Source organism: Drosophila mauritiana, chromosome 2R (assembly GCF_004382145.1).
Source record: "Drosophila mauritiana strain mau12 chromosome 2R, ASM438214v1, whole genome shotgun sequence".
Lineage (NCBI taxonomy): Eukaryota > Metazoa > Arthropoda > Insecta > Diptera > Drosophilidae > Drosophila > Drosophila mauritiana.
In genome coordinates, this window is record NC_046668.1 from 12,621,060 (window position 1) to 12,642,291 (window position 21,232).

The following is a 21,232-nucleotide window of genomic DNA, read 5'->3' on the forward strand; positions in this document are numbered from 1 at the left end:
ACAACTGCTGCCAGCGAACCGCACAGCCAAGCCCAAAAAATAAAAAAATCAAAGGCACAACAAAAAATCGAGATGAAGATGAGGAGGTAAAAAAGCGACGAACCTCCCAGAAGACGAGTCAAGTACGTTGGCAGGTAAAAGTGCATGCGGCCACGCGCAGGGCATTTAATAATAATAAACTCGTACTCGGATGGGGCTACCCCCATCCTCAAGCCCAGCCGGAGTTCATAATTAAGCGCCAGAATGCCGGGAAAGCCTTCGCTTCCTCTTGCCATAGATGCAAAATATTTGTTTATCACATCGCGATAATTGCCGCCGGCGATGCGAGGCCCAAGTCTTCGCGGATTCGTGGTCGTGGATTCGTGGATTTATGCATGTGGAGAGGGGAAGGGGAAGTTTGGTCGGGCAGCGGCCAAAAGGTTCCATCGGAGCATCGGTCAGACCAAAAGAAAGAAAAGCCCAAAAGGGGGGAGCAACTGCAGCGCAAGCGTGTGCCGATCGAGAAGGCTGGAGACTGGAGACTGAAGACTGGCGACCGAGCACTGAAGTCTGAAACCCCAAAGACCAAAGACTAAAGGCCGAGAGAACAGGAATGGGTAGCGGGGTAAAGATTGCGAACGAGGATCGGATCAAAGCGTGCCTCGGTGGTGGGTACAAGTTTATTGGCGTGGCGTATGTGCAAATAGCCGCTCCATCGACATCGACTGCTCCAAAAATGTGGGCGTGTGACACTTGAGCGGCTATCGCCAGCGAATCTCTGCCTAAATGCGGCAAAAAGGAGAAAAAAACAAATTATTGATAAGCAGATCGAAGCGAGGCACTGCAAGAAATCAGCCAGCCCCACTGCACATCGAGCGCAATTCGAAGTGCTCCGATTTCTCGCTGTGCACCGCCAGGTAGGAGGTGCAGTTTTCGACTCCTTATCGCTGATGGAGCCCGGCACACGTTGCTGTGGTCCAGGTCCGGGCCTCATGCTTTGATGATGGCTGTCTGTTTCCGCGGCTCTTGCCGTTCTGTTATGTAAGAAATACTTGGCTATAGCAACTGCGGTAGGTACGACCGCCTGCAGATCGCACAGTTCGCGGCATCGAGGGAGTGTTCCGGCATTGCACAATTTGGTGGGCAATGTGGGGTTGACAATTAAGTTATTAGTGGAATGCATAGTTTCCGAAACTAAAACTACAACTACAAATTTTAAAATTTCGAATTAACGCGGCTAATAGTGCTGGAAAGCAATCGAGTATCTTCGCTTTGCAACACTACCTTGGTTGCCAGGTAGTTTAAAAACATAATTAATATTAAGATATTCATATATATAACTTTATTATTTTTAAAATCAATTATCCAAATATATATGTGTTGATATTTATTGCTCACCCGATGAGAGAACTAAAATAATATCCAATAGCTATATATTTTTTGAAATCCGAAAATTTGTCAAATATACATATTACGGATAACTTTTTTACAGAAATGTTTGAAAAGAACGCAAAACTGAAAATGAGATGTACTTGGTACCATTCCTCCATTTCGTAATAAACTTTCATTTGTACTAATGAGTAGTACATTGACTTTATAAAACAAATTCCATTGGAATCACTATATTCTACATCAGTGAACACAAATACGCTAGCCACAAATATATTGAAGAAAATCACATTTAATTGAAACATTTAACAGGTTTGTTTCTTTTTTTGTTTATTTAGATTTGTAAAACCCTAACTCTGCTTGTCTGGAAAAAGATTAGATGCATGTTCATCTAAGATCTTGGGCGTTCCTTCTTCTCCTTGTAGAGGGCCAACAGGGAGACGTTGGCGACCTTGACAACCTTGAAGCGCACACCGGGAATATCACCGACGGCATGACCCTTACGACCGAAACCGGCGACCAGGACCTCGTCGTTCTCCTCAATGTAGTTCAAGCTACCGTCACGGGGCACGAAGGCGGTGATCTTCTTGCCGTTCTTGATGAGCTGCACCCTCACGCACTTGCGGATGGCAGAGTTAGGCTGTTTGGCCTCGACGCCGCTGTGGAGCATAGGAAACAGATTAGTTTTGATATATTACTAAGAGATTAATATAATTGATATCACATCAGTCGCTTTTTGCTGCTGGCACGCTGGTCATCTCACAGTATAATCCTGTGATTTGAGTTGCAAAACGAAACAAAACACAAAAATATACTGCGAGGCGTCGAGACGTGTGATTCCCCCCACCATCCCACCACTTCTATGTTAGGGTCCGTCTACTATCTGTACTTACACCTTCTCCAGGACGATTCCCTTGGCGTGGGAAGCACCTCCGAAGGGATTGGCCTTCCATCTGGTGCCCAAATGAGCCTTCTTGTAGTCCTTGTCGGCCCAACGCTGGTCGCGACGGTGGTTCACATGCTTCCTGGCAGTGCGCAGACCTCTTGGCTTGCCTGTTGTAGATCAAACAAATACATTAGCTATAGTTAATATGCGTCTGCGATGCAACAACACAATGTAAACAAATGGCAGCTTGTGCGGCTTCGGTTTTGAGGTTAGACAGAGTCCGGGTTCGGAAATACTGCCAAATGCATTTTTCACACAAATAACTTTAGTGCCTTGTGCACATCGATTGCTTTTGCATGTAAAACGATATATTTGCTCGCTGGAACCAAAGATTCACTGGATTTTGTCCGATTTTGAGACAGCTGAAATCGCAAGTCTCCGACTTGTTTGCATTTGCCAGTATTTTCGCACTTTTTCCGCAAGTTCACTTACTCTTTCAGCCGCGCCGCATTCTAAGCTCCGTTTGTTCACTGTTTGTCATCGCTTTTCTCTTAATTCGCACAAAAACTACGCTTTTCAGCAACTCACCCATAATTTTCCAACTTTCTCGGCAAACGGCGGAAATAAAAAGAAGGATGGCAGAGTGACCGTTGCTGAGCGTTACGAAATACCAGCGGTGTTTTCAGTGTGACCGGAGCGCGGCTCAGCCGGAACACCAGCGACGATAGTTTGCAATATTCAACCACGATATTTCGTACCCATATATCACACAACTAAATAAAAATGTAATTGATGTAGTTGTCATAAGTATTAGGTATTGTCTTATTGAATAAATGATTATTTTATGAAATAATATATATCAAAATACCTCGCACTTTATATGACGTTAAAAGCTTTTAACGAACGTTGAAATGAATATAGATAAATTAGTGTCGATGGTGGCTGGCGAAAGTTTTTTATTTATTTATTTATTTTTTCGTTATTTGGAGGTGAATTCCAGAAAACAGTAATGAAATAATGTTAAGAAAATAGATGTAACTATATATGTACGACTCATTGGGATCTCCATCCCCAGTCAAATTAACCTCCAGTTAAACGAACCCCCAGGTAAATTAGCCGCCATATAACATAGGCGGTAACGGCGGGACACAATTTTTTGCATTTTTTTTTTTTTGGAATTCAACTCTAAATAGCAAACAAGGTAATAAATAAAGAAACTTTTCCATGTTCCATATTCCAGCGTTTCGCCATCGCCGCTAACTCAACGACGCTAATTTGACGCACATTCAAATATTTAAAAGGCCCGCATTTGTATCACAGCATATGGTCACACAGTGCTGGAAAGTGAGTTTATAAACCCCAGACTCAAACCAACCAAAAGGCGCAGCCCTGGTTTTTGTAGAGAATGTAACTGATTTTTGAAATTCTGAAAATAATTAAACATAATAACTTATTTTATATAAAAATAACCATTTTTGTGCAGTACTTTTCACGCATTTGTATACCTTTAAAGTGCGAATACCAAATTAGTACCAAGGCCAAATTTACCCAAAGATGCGTCAACATTTTTGGGGCTTGTACCCCTGTGTGATAACCGAATTTGGAGCAAGTGAATCATCATTTTGGAACTCGCTTCGGGGAGTGATGATGCTACTTTATTGCATGACATTTAGTTTATGCGTATTTTTTTGCTATATATGCTGACATGACATAAATTCCTAATCAAACATTGCTCCTTTAAATAATAAATGCGGTATGCATAACATTTAGTAAAAATTCAAAAATGCCGCATGAATTAATAATAATTACTGGCTGTAAATGCACTCGAAATTCTTTGGGAGACTGTTATGTAAGATCCGGACTTAAAATATATTACACGTTTGTTTTTTATTGCACCCAGCCGAGACCGAAGTACATATTTATGTGCGCCGTATTAGTGCGATTAGATTAAAACACTAAATCCGGCCAAGTTAGGTAAGATGTTGGCTGGCCGTTGGCGCTGAAAGAAGAATTTAATTTCTCTAATCTAATATATGTTTATGACGTGCCACCCATGGTCATATAAATTTCGGCGCTTATCACTGCACAAGGGGTTTTCGAGGGTACGGCGGAGCGTCTTATCAATCAAAAACTCAAATTCGGCGCACGGCCCGCTGATTGGTCGATGCGATAGAAACGAAACTAAAAGCGGAATTGACCCGGAACGATATCGAATATCCATGGTCGGAATGTACTTGAATTAATTCATTAATAAAGTTGCCCAGGAGGCAAAAGGGAACAAAGTTCGAGAGTTGCCCGGAAGATAATGCCACCGCAACCGGATAAACGCCAGACTGATAAAGGCGTAATCCCGATGTGTCTGCAAATCGCGGTTCACTTGCTTTTGCTTTTGCTTTTGCCTTAATCAATTAGCACTCTTCAAGTGACTGACTTTCGTTTTTTTTTTTTAAATTTTGGACTACTAATTACAATAGTACCGGGTTTATCTATCTGCTTTTTTCGACGCTGCTCCGATTTCATAATTTCTAGAAACAATTTCGAAATGTCCGACTGTTTGTTGTTGGGCCATTAGCAAGCAGAAAGCTGGTAACCTGCTGATGAGCAAACATACATAAGTCCCGAACTCCCCGAAAACCCGGTGAATGAGCTCCCATTCACATTTTTGAGTTTATCTCTGGTGGAAAAAGCCAAAAACCCTCCGCGCACACACACCATTATAAATGGCCACAGCACGAGGGCAAACACACGAGCTAACCAAAACTATAGATATTGTTGTTCAGGAACACGATATACAAGTGAGTATAATATGTGTTGTTTCTTCTCCGGAAAAAGTCCCAAAAAACGAAAGAGAACCGCCTCAGCAAACACACCCAAAAACTCAAATCGAAACGGAGGCAAAGTCAACAGTCACATCCATACCAAATAGCACCTCCATCATCATCACAACACCAGCAACTAGTGGCTGCGCGGCATTGCGTATACGACACAGTGTTCTCGGGCCATTTCAACTGAGAGTTGCTATCGATGCCGGCAGCTCTCGCTGCTTCAATCGCTCCAACTGCATTCGTAGTGTGGAGTTGGGGGTCTCAGAAACCAAGAAACCGATCAGATGGGATTTGATCCTAGTGCTTTCATTCAGAACGCACTCCATGTAACCAACAATCCGAAAAGCAACTCACAAACACATTGGTAGTTGCGCTCACACAGATACTCACGCACACTGCTAGAACGTGTTGTTGTTGGTGGTGCTGCTGCCGCCGCTGCTGCTGCTGCTGCTACTGCGGCTGTCGTGCTGCTTTCTGCCGCGCGGTTTATACTGCCAACACATTCTGATTTCCCTTAGTTATCTTTAGTCCGCCGCGTCGTTCGCATCGTACATGCGGCATTTGCGATCAGGCGTCCTCAGCGGAAACCGCAGCCGAGTGTTGTATTCGATTCGATTCGAAAACGAACAGCAGGAACAAGAGCAGAATAAAGTAAACCAAACCAAACACAGCACGCAGCTCCAAACGAATCCAATCGAATTGAAAAGAATCGTAACGTAACGAAACGAATCGAAAAGTATTCCCGAAACGCGAAGAAAGCAATGGCAATATAGGCAACATCGGCGCAGGAACGAACTATAGTCGCGCGCACTTTTTTATATGCTCCCCATATATACATATACATATACATATGTATGTGTACATATACGCTGCTTTGCTCCATACCGTACCGATCCGATCCGTTGCGATCCGCTCGGGCCCCAAACTATATAAACATATGTACAATCAGATACTGATAAATATATGCTAGAAGTATTTTTAAGCGTGTTGTTTCGCTTCACGACGATCCCGCTTCCACTTCCACTTCCTCCTTCCTCGTCGCTCTTGCCATCGCCGTTGACTTTTTAACTTTCGCTTTTACTGTGTCCGGCGTACGCGTTCGATTGCTTTCGCTTTTCTCACACGAAAACAAACGAAAACCGAACCAAACCAAATCCAAACCAAAACCAAAACCAAAACCACATCAAATTCTTTGCAGCGCGCCAAAAATAAGAGCAGCACTTGCCACCAAAATAAGCTAAGACGCATCTGCAACAGCGCAGCAGCAACATCAACAGCAGCAACATCGACAGCAGCGACACCCCGACATCGAGACATCGGCAACATATAGGTAAGCCAACTGCCAAGAACCCAAAGTTCTCACTCTCCACCAAAGTTGGCTCAAAACGGGTTTTGGCCAAAAAAAAAAAACACACACAAGACCACGACGAAAAACTCAACGCAGCAGGAGCGACATGCGGCAAAAGTGCGCGCGGTGGTTTGAAAAATTAACCATGTTCCCACTTGGCTGTGCCTCGCTTTTCACCTTGGTGGCCAAAAAGGGAAGAGAACCGGGAATACTTTGAGCCCCCTCTTCTGGCTGGCAATACCAGGAAAAAAAAAGAAAGAAGGCAGCGCCAAACGGCTTTCGAGTCGCAATTTGCAGCCGTCTTTGTTGCTTTGTTGGGGCTCTCCCCCCTGAACTTGAACAAAGAACGAAATGAGCTTACGTTAGATCGATACTAACTAAGCCTATGTGGCTGCTCGCCAGCACCAGTTTCACTCGGGGACCGCTCAAAAAACGTGATCTTAACTGGTGATGGATGTGTGGAGGGTTCGCTTCGCTTTGAGAGATTCCCAGCCAACTTCAGTTGGTAGAAGCTATCCAAAGGATATGTCTTAAATGATGTTGAGTAAACAATTTCGTACAATTTTTAGTTTTCTTTTTAAACTAAATCAAAAACTACAAAAGTAACAGACACATTTTAAGTTTCAGCTTGCAGAGTATCTGACAGATACTTTAGTAGCTTTCTGTGCCTGCTACCTATGCAAATGCAGCTAGGTTTTGAACTACTCTGGCCATCATTATCGCCACATTAATTATGACCAGCAATTTGGCATGCAAATCGAACGGGCAGCTAAGCCTGGCTTTAACTTCTATCCAAGTTGCTTGGAACAGATACATCCGATCCGATTCGATTTGGACACGCCTTTCGCCAATCGACGAGTGACTCACTGAGCGAATTTTTGGCATTTGCCCAAGGCTCGCCTTTTGGGTAGCTGCGCGTGGCTTTTGTTGCGTTTTATCTTCCAACCGGTTGCCGGTAAAAAACAAACAAAACAAGCCGCAAGCCAAGTGTTAATGGCATAACCCACAGCTGTCGAGCTGTCGAGCTGTCCGACCAGTCGGTCGTCCAAGACCAAGAGATATCGAAATCGAAAATCCCACCGCGTTCTGAAAAGAGTAACCTAAGTCACACACAGCACACATCCATCCATATTCATATCAATGGGCCGTGACGCGAGTTGGAAGCATTAGAACTGCAAGATGCCAATGACCCAATTTGCCCCACTCCACCATTAATTGCCCTGCCTTGGCAATTAATCAATCTGAATTTTAATCTGAAACCGAAACTGAGTCAGAAGCCAGAGGCATTAAGAGACTGGCTTTTCGATAATTTTCGGTTAATTAGGCGTGTTAGTTGCACAAAAAAATAAATTAGAAATCTCAAATTCACATTTACAGCCAGCAAACATGTTTTCTGCATTTACAATGGCCAAACCATTGCCAAATAGTTGGGGTTTCTTTTATCAAACACTGGGTGGAAGAATTCTCGCGGCTGGGATTTCTCATTCTTCGTAATGGTCGAATGGGCTTGCGTGTGGCCAGCAGAATTGGTGGATTGGAAAATCCGCAGACAGAATCGAAAATCTCGAGACTCGAGACTCGAATCTTGAATGTCCAATCTCGAATCTCGAAACTCAAACGGCGAGCTGTGGAAATTTTCCCTTAACACGGATCGTTAATCGGTGTGTAAATATTTACAGCAGATTAAGCCAATTTTAGAGTGCAGTTGCAGTTTGTTTGTTTCCTTGATTTGCTGCTTATCAGATCAGATCAGTCGTCGAAAACAAAAACAGCAACTGCATTTTGGCGCCAATGTCGGGGTCGAAATGGATGGATTGCATCGAAACCGGGTGGGATTCGTATCAGTTTTGCTCGTTTCGGGGTCGAATCGGCATCGAAATCGGAATCGTATTGAGATTTGTATTCGGATTGGGTTTGGAAACAGTGCCCGAAACGGAGAGATGGGATGTGGCTGTGGAAACTGGGCTGCGTCATGAGGCAATGACATCGGGAAATGACTGACACAGCCACGTGCAAGATAACCCAATAAATAAACATTTAAATAGCGCCAGAAGCTAACGCTCAAATCACGAAATCTTTTCTACACTCGAACGCTCTCGATTTTCAATTAGAAATAATTGCGCTACTTGCACTTATTTTCCATGATTTGAACATGTTAATTGATTATGAATCCATGCTCTACTTCCGACAAAAAAGAGAGGACCCCGGAGCACAGACCCCAACCCCATCGACCATTGATCGCTCCACTAATTGTCGCCGCCTTTGTTCATGCCGATGCGACGATAGTGGTCTTTGGTCAACAGTCAACACCAATAGCACCATGGAAACTCAAGAAGCAGCTGAACTGCCGATAGTGTCCCGCATGAGATTGCTAATTGTGTCAGACGATCGTGCCGACGGAAAGATACTTCCTTCAAAACACATCCATATCGTAGTGCTCTTCGGATTACTCCGCAACGTGCGTAATACTCGTACTGGACTCCGGGTGAGCGGGCGAGCGATGAACTTGAGGTGACAGCTGCCCTCGGGTGTTCGCCATCCCGATCCCCGGAATGGGGCCAACTTGAAGTGGCGACACGCGCGTGGCGTCGTGCAGAGTGGAGATCATCCGCGGATCTCCGGAGAAAGCCATCCACATGATTTTGTGACAATATATTTTTGGATCTTCCGGCTGATTTTGTGCAGGGCAGGGGTCTTTACTCATTCCGCAGCTGTCTTCCATTTCCATTTCAAACTATCATCTGTAATTACTTTTCTAGAAAAATATGTGTACTTTTTGGAATATTTTTATATTTTTTTTATGTCATCAGAAAGTTGCTTTCCAAATAGTATTCGTAAAATTATTTAATCATTCATCATAATTTAAAATTTAACATGTGCTTATCACACATGACTAAGGCACGATTTTTATAAATACTTTAATACTTGATATTAAAATAACTTTTGCCTAATTGTTTTATGATTTTCTTGAGAATAGAAGTTCCAGTTTGTTCCAGAACAAACAAATTATTACTTAAAAAAGAAAATACAAAAAAAGAAGTAAAATAGATACTTCGTAAGTAAAAAAGTTAATATGAAATTCCAAAAACTTTGTGCTTGATTTTCATTTATGTGGAGCATTTAACTTATCGCATATAGTTTTGGTAGAGCATCCTTTATTCGTGGTTTTCAACGCCTGTATGATCGTTTCCACGGAAACCTCTTGGACAGACTGGCCTTCTTGGGCACTCGCTCCATTTTGGGGCCGGCTTAGCTAATTAATATTTTGAGCATAAAGTCGTTTAACGATTGCTTCACTTGTACCTACAAATTGCGGCGCTGAGATACGGCACTCGGAACCTGTCCGAGCCGAGATACCGATACCATGATATAACCAACTATCTAAATGGGTCCGCACGCACGAAGATTGGCGGATTGGGAGTGGCTGTGGGAATGAAAATGGGAATTGGGCATCGGAATGGGAAGTGGGGGCCCAGAGAAGGACGCCCGGAGGAAGAAGACCAAGAACCGGACGCCTACAGTTGCATGTTATAAATAACAGAGCCATGTACTACATGCGACATATGTGTGCAGCACACAAAAAACCGAGGGAGACGGACTGCAGATAGAGATACAAATACTTGTAGATACATGTGCACGATTAAGGAAAACCGTCGGCCGGCAGGAAAACATCTTCAGAACTCGCCGTCTGCGACCGCGTCTGAGTTTTCGTCTGGCCGAGTTGCACTCCTCGGAATGCCCACTTAAGTGTCCGTCCTATTCTGGCCATATGTGTTTACCTATAACATTTATTAATTCAATCGACGGGCATCAATTTAAGCGCTGTCAACGCTCACAATTGGCACTGACAAGTGTTTGCGACCTCCGGCCCCCTCGCTTTTCCTACAACAAAAAATGATTGAATGATGGCTGGAGGTCGGAGGCGGGAGACGTGGGCTGTTTGCTCGCAGCGGGATTAGCTTACCAAAAGCGCGGGAGGAGGTCGGATACGCAGGGCACGGTGGCCACATGGCCATGGAGGCCGCAGGAGCCACCTTGTCACATTATCCGCCGCTTGTGGAGCCAAACCCACCGGGAAACAAACAGAATGGAGAGCGTTTAAGCTGGATTTTCTCAGCGCAAAGTTGAGATACTCTTACGCGATATCAGCTAAATAAGCTTAAAGATATTATAATAGGAAATAGAACTTAATGGAATTATTGGGATGCAATTATAATGTTACATCTATGGGTATTAATAAAACCCCTGATAGATACTTATAAATATTAGTTTATAAAGTTGATAAAGCAATGGTTTAATACCTTTGATAAGAAATTTGGTTCGGAGCTATAAACTAATATGTTCTTTATATTCCAATAGTACATGTATACTTACTTCAAAGTATCTGAAGTTCGCTTCAAGCCAACAAACCCATTAGGATAGTTAACAAGGCCCACGAGCAGAGTTATCCAAGAGCCTAGCTAGCTGGGTGCGTCCTCTGGCCAATTTGTAGCCCCCTAAGATGTCTTCGCTTTCGATATGCTGGCCACAATATGGGATCGGGGCAACAAGTAAACGCTAATGTCTATTTATACTTCTGTTGCTGTTGCAAGTCAGTTACGCGAAGGCACTTGCCGGGCTTCCCTCGATGGATGGGTGCCCGATGTCCGGTTCGGTTGCCACTTCTCGGTTCTCGGTTCTTGATTCTCGGTTCTTGATTCTTGGTTCTTTGGATGCCAGTCGTAGTCGCAGTGGCAGACCCACTTTGAAGCACTTCCCCCTGCCGCCAACGTGGTCATTTGGGCATGAAAATGAAAACAAAATCTGAAATACGAGCGCGAGTCGAGAAGGAGGCGTACGGCAAGTATTATGTTATTGTGTTTGGATTGGCTCGAGGATGGTTGTCGCAACACTTTCGATTGCTCAATAAACAAAATGTCAGCACAGCCAGACCCTTGTACGAGTACTATCGGGACGCTCGGTCTTTATGGGATCCCATAAATTCGCATGGTCAATGATATGGCCGAAATTTCGGTCATAAAGGAAATGAAATTATCAAACTTGGCCCTGTCACGTGGTGCTGTAGGTGCTCGTGGAGTTGGATTCACTACTACGGTTGCTAGGTACGAAAGCCCCGTATCTGGTGGCCATAAGCAGTGAGGTGCTACGGATACGGCTAAGCCGTTGCCGGGCTGCGAAAATCCGACATGATAAGCCGCAAAAAATCTGGCGAAATAATCAATTAATTTATGGAATGCAGCCTGAAAAGGCTGGGATATCAGCAGCCAGCGATTATCAGTCAGTTATCCGGCTATATCTCAACCGATGAAATCTCGGCGACCGTAAATCCCTGCAATTTGCAGTAAGATACGAGGCTTATTATCTCAGATTGTCTGCGATAATCCTAGTGGTGATATTGTTGAAGATTGGGATTCGGTGTGGTTACAAAAGACGACAGCTCATCTTGACTCGGGTGTTTATGAGGGGTTTTGGATACCCAGGGTCCATGTAAGCATCCGCTCCGGCTGTAGTCGTGTGTTTGTTAACTCAATGGCGAATTGCCCCTCGGCAGATCAGATTAGATAAAGGCAACAATGGCACCAGCGCCAAGGCCAAGAGTTTGTTAGCCGAAAGATGTGGACAAACAAGAAAAGCAATCAACAGAAGAAAAAAAAAGCCCAAAATCCACAGAACATTTTTTCGTACCGCTGTGCCTGGCATATTGAGTTGTATCTGTCGAAAGACTGACTGCTCCTCGGGCAAATGAAAGAACCATTTGGTGGGATACATAATTGCAAATTCCATTTGGTATTTGTGCCTGTGCCTCTGCCTCGGCCAAGACAATCGTTGACGCACTAATGGCCCTGGCATTGGCCATGTCTGACGTTTGACAATCCACCAACACCCACTGAAGCACCACCCCCAAAAAAACCCCAAAACACACACCACCCACCGCCCACCACCCACTGATCAACGCCCCCCTGTCAGTGCCATCTGCCGATTGACGTCGATGTGATAAACAGCGCAAAGCCTTTCGCACCACGCACCTTTTGCAGATATCCCACAGATACAGAGATACTTTTGTATAGTCAGGGAAAGATTCGTAGTGCTGGATCTCAAAATCTCATATCAGATTGTGAAATAACTTGCAATATATTTACTTAATCTGTTTATAAGGCAATGAACACTTGTTTGTAGTGAAAAAAGGGGTAAACTATAAATACGATTACTTAATCTGATCAATTGAGCAACATATTTTACGGCCTGTCTGCTGTTAATTGATACGTAAGAATAATAAAAGTGTTACAAACTTGTAGATCGTAAGAATCAATCAATTCTTCTTTAATTGATCTCAGACTTAATCTTTTGTAAGTACGCAAACTGTTCCTATTATTTTGACCTACATAGTGTCAGTACAGGTGCAGTGGTATGCTTAATTTTGCGACAATCGAGGCACGTGACATACAAAAATAGACTTATCCATGCAAAACGAAGGGAGTCGTGGGGGCGTATACGCAATCTGAAGGCCACACAGTTTGGGTAAACACTTGCGTAACACACACACACACACACACAAACCGATCTTGCCTGGGTGCGTTGATACTGATTCATTCTTACCCCAATGTTTCTTCCAGAAAATGGCCACGCAACAGACGAAGTCGCAGGACGAACTGGCATCCAAAGGCCTGGTGTCCAAGCAGCCGGAGAACATTAAGGAGGAGAATGAGAGTGAGGAGGAAATCGAGGAGGCAGCCGTTGTCGTGCCTCCGGACAGCGGATGGGCCTGGGTGGTGATGGTCGCCTCCTTCCTCTGCTGCACGGTCATTGACGGCATCGTCTTCTGCTCCGGACTCATTCAGGAGGAGCTGATGAAAGAGTTCGGTGTGAGCAAGGCCTACGTGGCGTTCGTATCCTCGCTGCTCAGTGGATGCTACTTGATGGCGGGACCCTTTGTTAGTGCCATGGCCAATCGGTTTGGCTTCCGTCCGGTTACGATCACCGGAGCCATATTCGCAGCCATCTGCTTCGGACTCTCGTGCTTAGCCACCAGTGTGGAGTACCTGTTCCTAATCTACGGCGTGCTCGGAGGCATTGGATTCTGTATGGTGTACATACCCGCTGTGGTGATCATTGGATTCTACTTTGAGAAGTGGCGTGCCCTGGCCACCGGAGTTGCGATGTGCGGTTCCGGAGTTGGCACCTTTGTCTTCGCCCCACTTACCAAAATCCTGCTGAAGTCCGGCTGGCGTTATACGCTGGGCATTCAGGGCATCATCGTGTTGTCCTGTGCTCTTTTTGGCCTGGCCTTCCGACCCATCCAACCCATTACGCTGTCTGTGACCAACGAGGAGGGTGACGAGCAGGAGAAGAAGAAGTTGAATGGTCATGGCAATACAGTGGCCCCCACGCCTCAACTCCACCAGGCGGCCTTCACCAAGCCCCTGCCCGAAGGTCGTTTCGCCTACTCGATGCCCAACTCGGCACACAACACGTATATGGGTGCCTCCCAGCGTAACCATTATCCCACCGCCCAGGAGATCTTTAAGGGCATGAACCTGGAGCGCCGACCATCTGGAACGGCCCAGGGCAGCAAGGGCACGGAGCTGAAGCAGCTGAGGAAGTCGCAGCCCACCACGCCCAACGGAGATCCCCAACAGCTTACCTTCAATCTGCACAAGGAACTGACCACCGTGGGTGAGAACGAGGAGGAGGCCGAAAACGATAACCTGTTGGAGACGGAGGCCAAGCCAGTGACTATCCAGGCACGCCGTCACACCGTATCCGGACGCAGACCTCAGGATATTGGCAAGCGATCCGCCGCTGCAGCTCACGAGGCCCACCATGGACAGTCGCACTCTTCATCCAGACCAATGTACCGAGACGATATCTTCTTCTCTGGATCTCTGACCAGGATTCCCCAATACCAATCGCAGACCTCGCTGGCCTACCACATGTCTGTGACGCGTCTGCCGACCAAGCAGGACATGCTGGAGGATCGGCAGAAGGGATGCCGCATCTGCCCGGAGGCAGTGCGTCGCACCTTATCCACCATGTTGGACACCACGCTGCTCAAGTCGCCCGCCTTCATGTGCCTGGCCTTCAGCGGCTTCCTCACCATGATGGGCTTCTTCGTGCCCTTTACCTTCCTGGTGGATCGCGCCAAGGCAGCGGGTATGGATGAACAGGCGGCCTATGGAGTGCTCTCCGGAATCGGCGTAGTAAACACATTTGCTAGGATCGTGTGCGGATCGCTTAGTTCCTTCCCTGCCGTAAAGCCACTCTGGCTGAACAACATTGCGCTAACCGCCGGCGGCATCGCTACCCTCTGCAGCGGCATAGTCATCGACACGGCCACCCAGTGGACATTCGCCCTGTTCTTCGGTATCTGCATTGCCTGCTTCTCCGCCCTGCGATCCCTGATCGCCGTGGAGCTGATCGGACTGGAGAAACTGACCAATGCGTACGGATTCCTTATGCTGTTCCAGGGATTGGCAGCTACTTTCGGCAGTCCCATTGCAGGTGAGTTTCCGACAGTAGTGGCAATGGTATAAACTAAATAGTTTTGGCCAATTATAGAGGTTCTTAGCGATCGGATGAAACTTGAACTAAAGATTTGTTTATTCATTTATCCAACAGGTGGCCTCTATGAGATGACACACAGCCACAACGCCGCCTTCTACTTCGCTGGTGCCCTGATCCTGCTCTCGGCCTTCCTGTGCTACCCGCTCACCTGGGTCAGCCGATGGGAGCAGCGGCGCAACGAGAAGCTGACCCCCCTGCCCGCGGCCTAAGGAGATGCTTGGATCGGAGCGAATGAAGACATGCCAGACAGCCTGAACACCTTGTCATCGCAGCCACAACTATCTCCGATAGCACCTTTCGGTATTGGCAACATTAATTGCCAATCACTCATCGTGTCGATGGAGCTCCCGATATCCCGAACTCTCGATTTCGGAGGGAAGCGAGTGCGGAAGCGTGTTCCGAGTACTTAATACGTTTAAGATAAGACTAATCGTAATGTTGTGCCTTCAGCGATATCGAGTGCCTACCACACACACCCCTAATACCCCACAACCAAACCTATCCCTAATCACACGCATGCGAGCAGAGTGGAGCGCGAGTGTAAATTATGTTTCTATAAGCTTTAGTGGAGGAGCCCATAGCGGGAATAGAATTTAGCAGCTAGGCTAAGCGGAGGATCGGCGTGGAGGAGAACCGAACACATTATTAATATTATTACGATAGGACGTAAGCAGCTGAGCACATGGCTATGGCTGGGCCACAAGTCGACTGCCAAGTTAAGAATCGTTTGTTGAGTTATTTAACATGATAGGGAACGAGCATTTGTTTACCTTGTAAGAGATATGGTACTGCACCGCCATCACGGACTTGTTATGTTACATATATAGCTAGCTACATAGTTACATAGCTAGCTAGATATACGTTTATCAATCAAACAATCAATCAATTAGAGACGCGGCCAGACGATCGGTCGGGGTTAATGCACCCACCACCGATCTCGATACCGATGCCGGCGCATCGCGGGATTAGCCGATCGTGGACGAAACGAAACAAACAATCAACCGCACGATGAGGCATCTGGTAAAAGTGCTGTGCTCTTATGCAAACCGATTTAAATATATATATTACACGATACAGATTCAGAAACACACACGGACCGCCACATACTCAGCACGATGAGTGCGTTTCGCGTTAACGTTTATCAACTACAATTACATTAAAACAGAATGAATGATTTATATTACATTTAAATTAATGAGTTTACATTGCATTGCATGCGACATAAGGTTACACTTCATAAACAATAAAGACGATTTCAATAATACGAACTAACGATCTATTGGTTTATTACTTTCGGAGCACAAATTATGCTTAACTAAGGGGCTCAAGCGTGACTATGAACAAACATTTCAAATGTGGTCTTAAACTATCAAGTTAAATAAGTAACGCCTCGGGTGTTGTGTCTTTGGTCATGGCACACTACTTTTCCTGATTAAGTGAATTGATGAACTCCTCCAGCTTCTCTTGGATCTGCCGCACTTTGACTGTTGAATTGAAAGCAATTAAATTGGCGCCAAATTCAATTAAGCAAACACTCACTTAGCTCCTCGGCTAGTAGCACGCGCTTGCCGGTGAGCAGGTAACCCTTCTTCTCTTCGTCATCACTGAACTCGTCCAGCACCGCTTTGATCTCCTTGTCCAGCCGCCGCGCTTCCCGATTGATTACTTGCTGTCTCAGTGCGTTGCCTGTTATCTTGATCACCTGCTGGATGCGCCAGAAGAGCACGACGTCGCTGCAGGATATCTGAGAAGGCAGTAAGTTAGCTAAATTGATTCAGATAAGAGGAAAAACCTTTTCACTTACCTCACACTCGGCTCCCTGCTGCGTGTAGAGGTAATATGCCTTTCGGCAATCCTTTGCCCGCTGTAACGCCTGCTGCAGGAAGTGTCTGAAAAAAAGGACATAAGTGCTTACTGATAAGCAGCCTAGCTGGTTTAGCACTACAACTTACTTTCTGTACACCGGGAACCACGTTTGCCTTATGTAGTCCGTGTCCACATCCACGTTATCACGCTGAAGGTTCTTGCGAACCGTAGTCAGTTCATCATGAGTCAGGGTGGGCAAATGTTTCTACCAACATAATGTAATGTGAGTAAGTCAGGAAGAACTACATAAAGTATACTACCCATACCGTATCGTTTTTGAGTATTTTGTCCAGTTCGTTCTTAACGCTTCGCCTCTTCTGCTGATCCTGCGTCAGGTACTGCCAGTGGGTAAGTCGTCGCATTTGGCCGGGGCCAAACATTTGTGCTAGGGTCTCCTCCGTCTGCACGAGCTTGGCATTTACCGAACTCTCCAGGAACTTAACCGCCGAATCCCACTCCTGTTTGTCGTGCACGAATCGATCCTCCAGCGTATTCAGCTGGATAACGCGGAGCATGTCGATGGCCTTGTCCTCCCAGCTGTGCCGACGAATAGCCTCATCCACCACCGCGGACTTCAACTGATCAAAGATGCCGTCGTGATCCTGCGCCTTCTTCGAACGCTCCATCAGCGATATGAATTCCTGTTGCAACGCTTCCCAGCCAGCTTCCACCGACTTAGCGGGCAGCGCCTGCTCGGCCCACTGGCGCAACTTGATGTCTACCATCGTGTTGAAGGAATCTATAAAGAGCATAGTCATCGTATGAAATTAGTTGAGCCAAATTAACTAGACACACAACTACGGGGGAATGATAAACAAAGCGACAAAACATTCAGATTCCTAACTCGATAACTGCAATTTAATTCAATTAGACATAGATTTGGATGAATTCATTGAGCAAATTAACAGAACTGTCATAAAATGCTAAATAAACACTCGCTGAGCGGCGGTATAAACGGGTTTTTCGGCCATAAATCGCTAATATCGCATACGTTTTTATAATGTGGACATAAACCAAAATCTGGTTTCGTTACAGGTGCTCGTAAATCTTCGTTATAAGCGACTTTCCGGCACATGATCGCAACGCAGAACCTGTGACAATCCCGGCTTAGTCACTATTTTCGGGGCAAAGGCAAACGGTGTTAATGGGATTCGAAATCGTCCGCCGGGGAGTACACATTAAATTTACACTTGTGATTCAAGAAATGTTGCAGGAATATCAGTCAAACCGGTTTGAAATTCTTTAACGCATGTGATTCCCTTGCACGGGAATTCGACGCCGAATGCGGGCCATGATAAATGCAAAATTAAACAAAACATTTTAACGACGCGACGTTTACAGAGACACGTGAGGTTCGAGGCCAAGTCATATCTTCTTGCAAGAAACACACACAATGACGGAGCACACAAGGCGGGCGATTGGATGGACGTGCCCCCATCGATGACGTCTGCGAAATCTGCTTACAACCTACACTTAGTACTACAAAATATTACTTTGAGAACCTGACTGTGCAGCGGGCAAATAGATGCTTTCAAACACATAGTTGGAGAGCTTTTCCCACAGCTTGGTGCTCAGAGCGTCGTCCCACTTCTTAGCGGAGATTTGCGAGAGCGTTACCACCTCGTCCAGTATCTCGCCCTTTGCCTTGTCGAACAGCTCATCTCGGCCAGACTCGCGCAATCTAAAGGAGTATAACTCAAATGTCATAGATCTCTTATATTTTTTAAAACATCTTTACAAACCTGGGGAAGTTATTTTTCCATTCGGTTTCCAGATTAAATCTAGTCGCCTTAAATGCATCCGCCTGCTGCTCAATGGTTTCCCGCACCATCTTCCAGAAACGATCTGAAACCGCTAAGCTCAGATTGCGGCTGGTCACCTGATGGGGCATGATAACCCCTCGACGACTAAGTATGGAAAGAGGTGAACTTTGGAATTTACGCATTGCATCCTCTCTGTACTTACTGGAAAAGCTTGGAGTTCTTAAAGAAGTCTTCCTCATACTGCCGAATAGCATCTATGCTGTCATCCTTTCGTCCGCGACCGGTAACGACGGCATAGTAGCCCAAAGCCTTCATGGGGAAGAGTTTGCCCGAAAGGATTTTTCTTATTCTATCAGGATCGGCGAGCTCCTCGGCCAGATCCACCTTTGTGAGCACAAAAATAGTGCGTCGACCCAAGGGATCGCACTGCATGACCAAGTCCGTCACATTACTGCGCTCAGCGTCCACAGATCCGTCCTGAATGCAGAGAATGATGGCGTTCGGATTGCTCATATAATGCTTGGTCATCTGGTGAATGGAATCTTTTGTATCGGAGGCCATGTCGACGGTCATGGTCTAAAATGAAATCGGCATTAGATGTGTGCAGTTTTAATAGTTTTGACTTGCTCACCGAAATTATTCCTGGCAAATCGACTAGGACCATGCGCTGCAGACCGGGACCTTTGACCGTCATGGCAATGACTTCATTGCTGACGGTTTTACCACCTCGCACCGACGCCTTCATGCGGAACTCCACATCCCGACGGAGGTCTTGTAGATCAGACTCCTTGGTGAGATCGTATTCCCGGTCAGAGTCACGGAACTGAGCCACATGGTATGGTCCTTCAGCCAGAGTAACTTTCACTGGGGCTCGCGTCATCATCTCTCCACTGCCGCGGGGAAAGATGCGAGCCTTGGCAATGGATTCCAGCACAGAGGTCTTGCCGCTGCTCTGATCTCCCACTACCACAACACGGGGAAGGTGATCGGCCATGGTGTAGCCCGTATCGTAGCCGGATAGCTCATCCAGAACCTCAGAGTACATGTCGATCAGGGACTTTTTGATTTTTTTTGCCGTGGTCTTCTTGTTCGTTTTGAGGATGAGGTATTGCTGGCGTAGCTCACGGTTCTCCTTCTCCATCTTCTCCAGCTCCTTTTGGTACTTAATCTGGACGTTCATGATCTCCGTCTGCAGCGTCTCGACCTGGCTCTGAAGTTTCTCTGCGGGATCACAGAAGGATTAGATATAATATACCTTTTGGCAGGTGAGCAAAAAACCTACCATACTTCTTACGACTCTCATCGGATGTTATGCCCAAAGCGGCCACCGTTGTTTTAGCCTTTAAGTCATCTTTAGCTGCAACAGATGTTAGGAATAAGTCTCGAATGCGGTAGACAGGGGTCTCTCACTTTAAATGGGCCCAACGTTGGGAGTCTGTGTAATTTGTGTAACCTACTTTCGACAATCTGAACTCCTTGATAATCGGCAGCCTCGATGGCATCGTCCAGACGACTGTCGAACCAGGTGCGCCATTCCGACAACTTATCCTCGCCCAGCTGTTTGAGCTTTGGATCTACAAGCAAACGCCCCAATAACATCAGTATCAATCAATCAAAACGAAGAGTATCTGACCAAGGTATATGACCATTTAAAGTGAGAGATTGAAAGGGGGATGGTAGTGTTACATGGACACTCACCAACTTCAATGGCGTTCTTCACCAGCGAGCCCACCTCAATGAGATTCCGCGAGAACTGGCTCCACCGTTCGCCCTGCGGCATGGCATCCTCCAGCCACTTAAAATCCGGCAGTCCATCCTTCCAGTCCTCGTATTTCTGGGGAAAACAAATCAAGTCTCTCAAGTTCTATACAAGTTATATAACTTGCGAAACTCACTTTGCTCAGCGACACGCCCCCGCCGATGGCGCCGCCCAGGACGATGTAGCGCAACTTGAGGGCTCCCCGCAGTATGCGCACCACCAGCATCCCGTAACCACGCGACGGCGGAGGCATCTGCCATCCCCGTGCCGGATTGCCGGCAAGTAGAAACTCCTCGTGGCGACGGTGCCTGCCATTCGAACTGGAGCTCCCGCTATCCTGCGCCCGACGTGGATGGCTGGTGATGCCACAGAGCGTGGAATGATTGCAGCAGGCGACCTTGGTGGAGTAGACAACAGCTTTTTTCGCGGTGCGCCTGTGGGCAAAACACATTGGATGATGAGATTCGCCGATGACGAAATCGTCCGGAAAATAAGGTTTTCGCGTTGCGGGCGTGGTCTCTCACCGGTAAGTATTTTGATAGATGCGCAACATAATTGCTGGTCAGGATTACAGTTTCCACTTAGTTTACTTTGTTTATTTCCGTGAATTATTCAATTTTCCTGCCGCAAACTCATCTCTGAAAAACTCTTTACGGGATGTGCTCTGTGTGACCAGAGTTGAAAAGGTTGGTTTGCACTGGTTTTGTGTACCTGCATTAGGTACAATGTATTTTACACGCATCGTTTTGTAAAATACAAAAACATATTTATTGTATATTCTTATTTTATTACATTTCCTTACAATTAAGAACAATAAATATAATTGCTTTGTGATAACCATAATTGCTTACCTAC

The 21,232-nt window shown here is 46.0% G+C and overlaps 3 protein-coding genes across 6 annotated transcripts; 1 reads left to right on the top strand and 2 right to left on the bottom strand.

The window, feature by feature from the left end:
* Positions 1-1,681: 1,681 nt before the first annotated feature.
* LOC117138445 (40S ribosomal protein S23) lies at positions 1,682-2,946 on the bottom strand. The gene is made up of 3 exons (XM_033300558.1): positions 2,843-2,946; positions 2,262-2,421; positions 1,682-2,027 (listed from the first exon to the last, which is right to left on the bottom strand). The coding sequence occupies exons 1-3, from the start codon at positions 2,844-2,846 to the stop codon at positions 1,760-1,762; spliced, it is 432 nt and encodes a 143-aa protein (XP_033156449.1). The 5' UTR covers positions 2,847-2,946; the 3' UTR covers positions 1,682-1,759.
* A 2,647-nt stretch (positions 2,947-5,593) lies between these two features.
* On the top strand, positions 5,594-16,257 carry LOC117138443 (monocarboxylate transporter 3). Its single transcript, XM_033300557.1, has 4 exons — positions 5,594-5,730; positions 6,278-6,409; positions 13,042-14,926; positions 15,044-16,257. The coding sequence occupies exons 3-4, from the start codon at positions 13,045-13,047 to the stop codon at positions 15,196-15,198; spliced, it is 2,037 nt and encodes a 678-aa protein (XP_033156448.1). The 5' UTR covers positions 5,594-5,730; positions 6,278-6,409; positions 13,042-13,044; the 3' UTR covers positions 15,199-16,257.
* LOC117138442 (dynamin-like 120 kDa protein, mitochondrial) lies at positions 16,249-21,055 on the bottom strand. 4 transcript variants are annotated; one of them, XM_033300553.1, is made up of 14 exons: positions 20,902-21,055; positions 20,514-20,811; positions 20,317-20,452; positions 20,076-20,192; positions 19,901-19,975; positions 19,250-19,839; positions 18,821-19,194; positions 18,598-18,762; positions 18,349-18,536; positions 17,122-17,594; positions 16,942-17,060; positions 16,794-16,878; positions 16,529-16,733; positions 16,249-16,473 (listed from the first exon to the last, which is right to left on the bottom strand). In XM_033300553.1, the coding sequence occupies exons 1-14, from the start codon at positions 20,928-20,930 to the stop codon at positions 16,409-16,411; spliced, it is 2,919 nt and encodes a 972-aa protein (XP_033156444.1). In that variant the 5' UTR covers positions 20,931-21,055; the 3' UTR covers positions 16,249-16,408. The 4 variants fall into 4 exon arrangements, with proteins under 4 accessions (XP_033156444.1, XP_033156445.1, XP_033156447.1 ...); XM_033300554.1 differs by having other exon boundaries at positions 18,358-18,536; positions 20,902-21,054; XM_033300556.1 differs by lacking the exon at positions 20,076-20,192 and having other exon boundaries at positions 18,358-18,536; positions 20,902-21,054.
* Positions 21,056-21,232: the final 177 nt, after the last annotated feature.

What these genes read in the sequence shown, in the direction of transcription:
- LOC117138442 (XM_033300553.1), bottom strand. Translation starts at nt 20,930, where the DNA reads ATGTTGCGCATCTATCAAAATACTTACCG. An exon ending in AGGAGTTCAGATTGTCGAAA is followed by an intron (nt 19,976 to 20,075) that starts GTAGGTTACACA and finishes CATCTGTTGCAG; the next exon opens with CTAAAGATGACTTAAAGGCT. An exon ending in TGGTTCCCGGTGTACAGAAA is followed by an intron (nt 16,879 to 16,941) that starts GTAAGTTGTAGT and finishes CCTTTTTTTCAG; the next exon opens with ACACTTCCTGCAGCAGGCGT.
- LOC117138443 (XM_033300557.1), top strand. Translation starts at nt 13,045, where the DNA reads ATGGCCACGCAACAGACGAAGTCGCAGGACGAACTGGCATCCAAAGGC. An exon ending in TTTCGGCAGTCCCATTGCAG is followed by an intron (nt 14,927 to 15,043) that starts GTGAGTTTCCGA and finishes TTTATCCAACAG; the next exon opens with GTGGCCTCTATGAGATGACA.
- LOC117138445 (XM_033300558.1), bottom strand. An exon ending in GGAATCGTCCTGGAGAAGGT is followed by an intron (nt 2,028 to 2,261) that starts GTAAGTACAGAT and finishes TATGCTCCACAG; the next exon opens with CGGCGTCGAGGCCAAACAGC.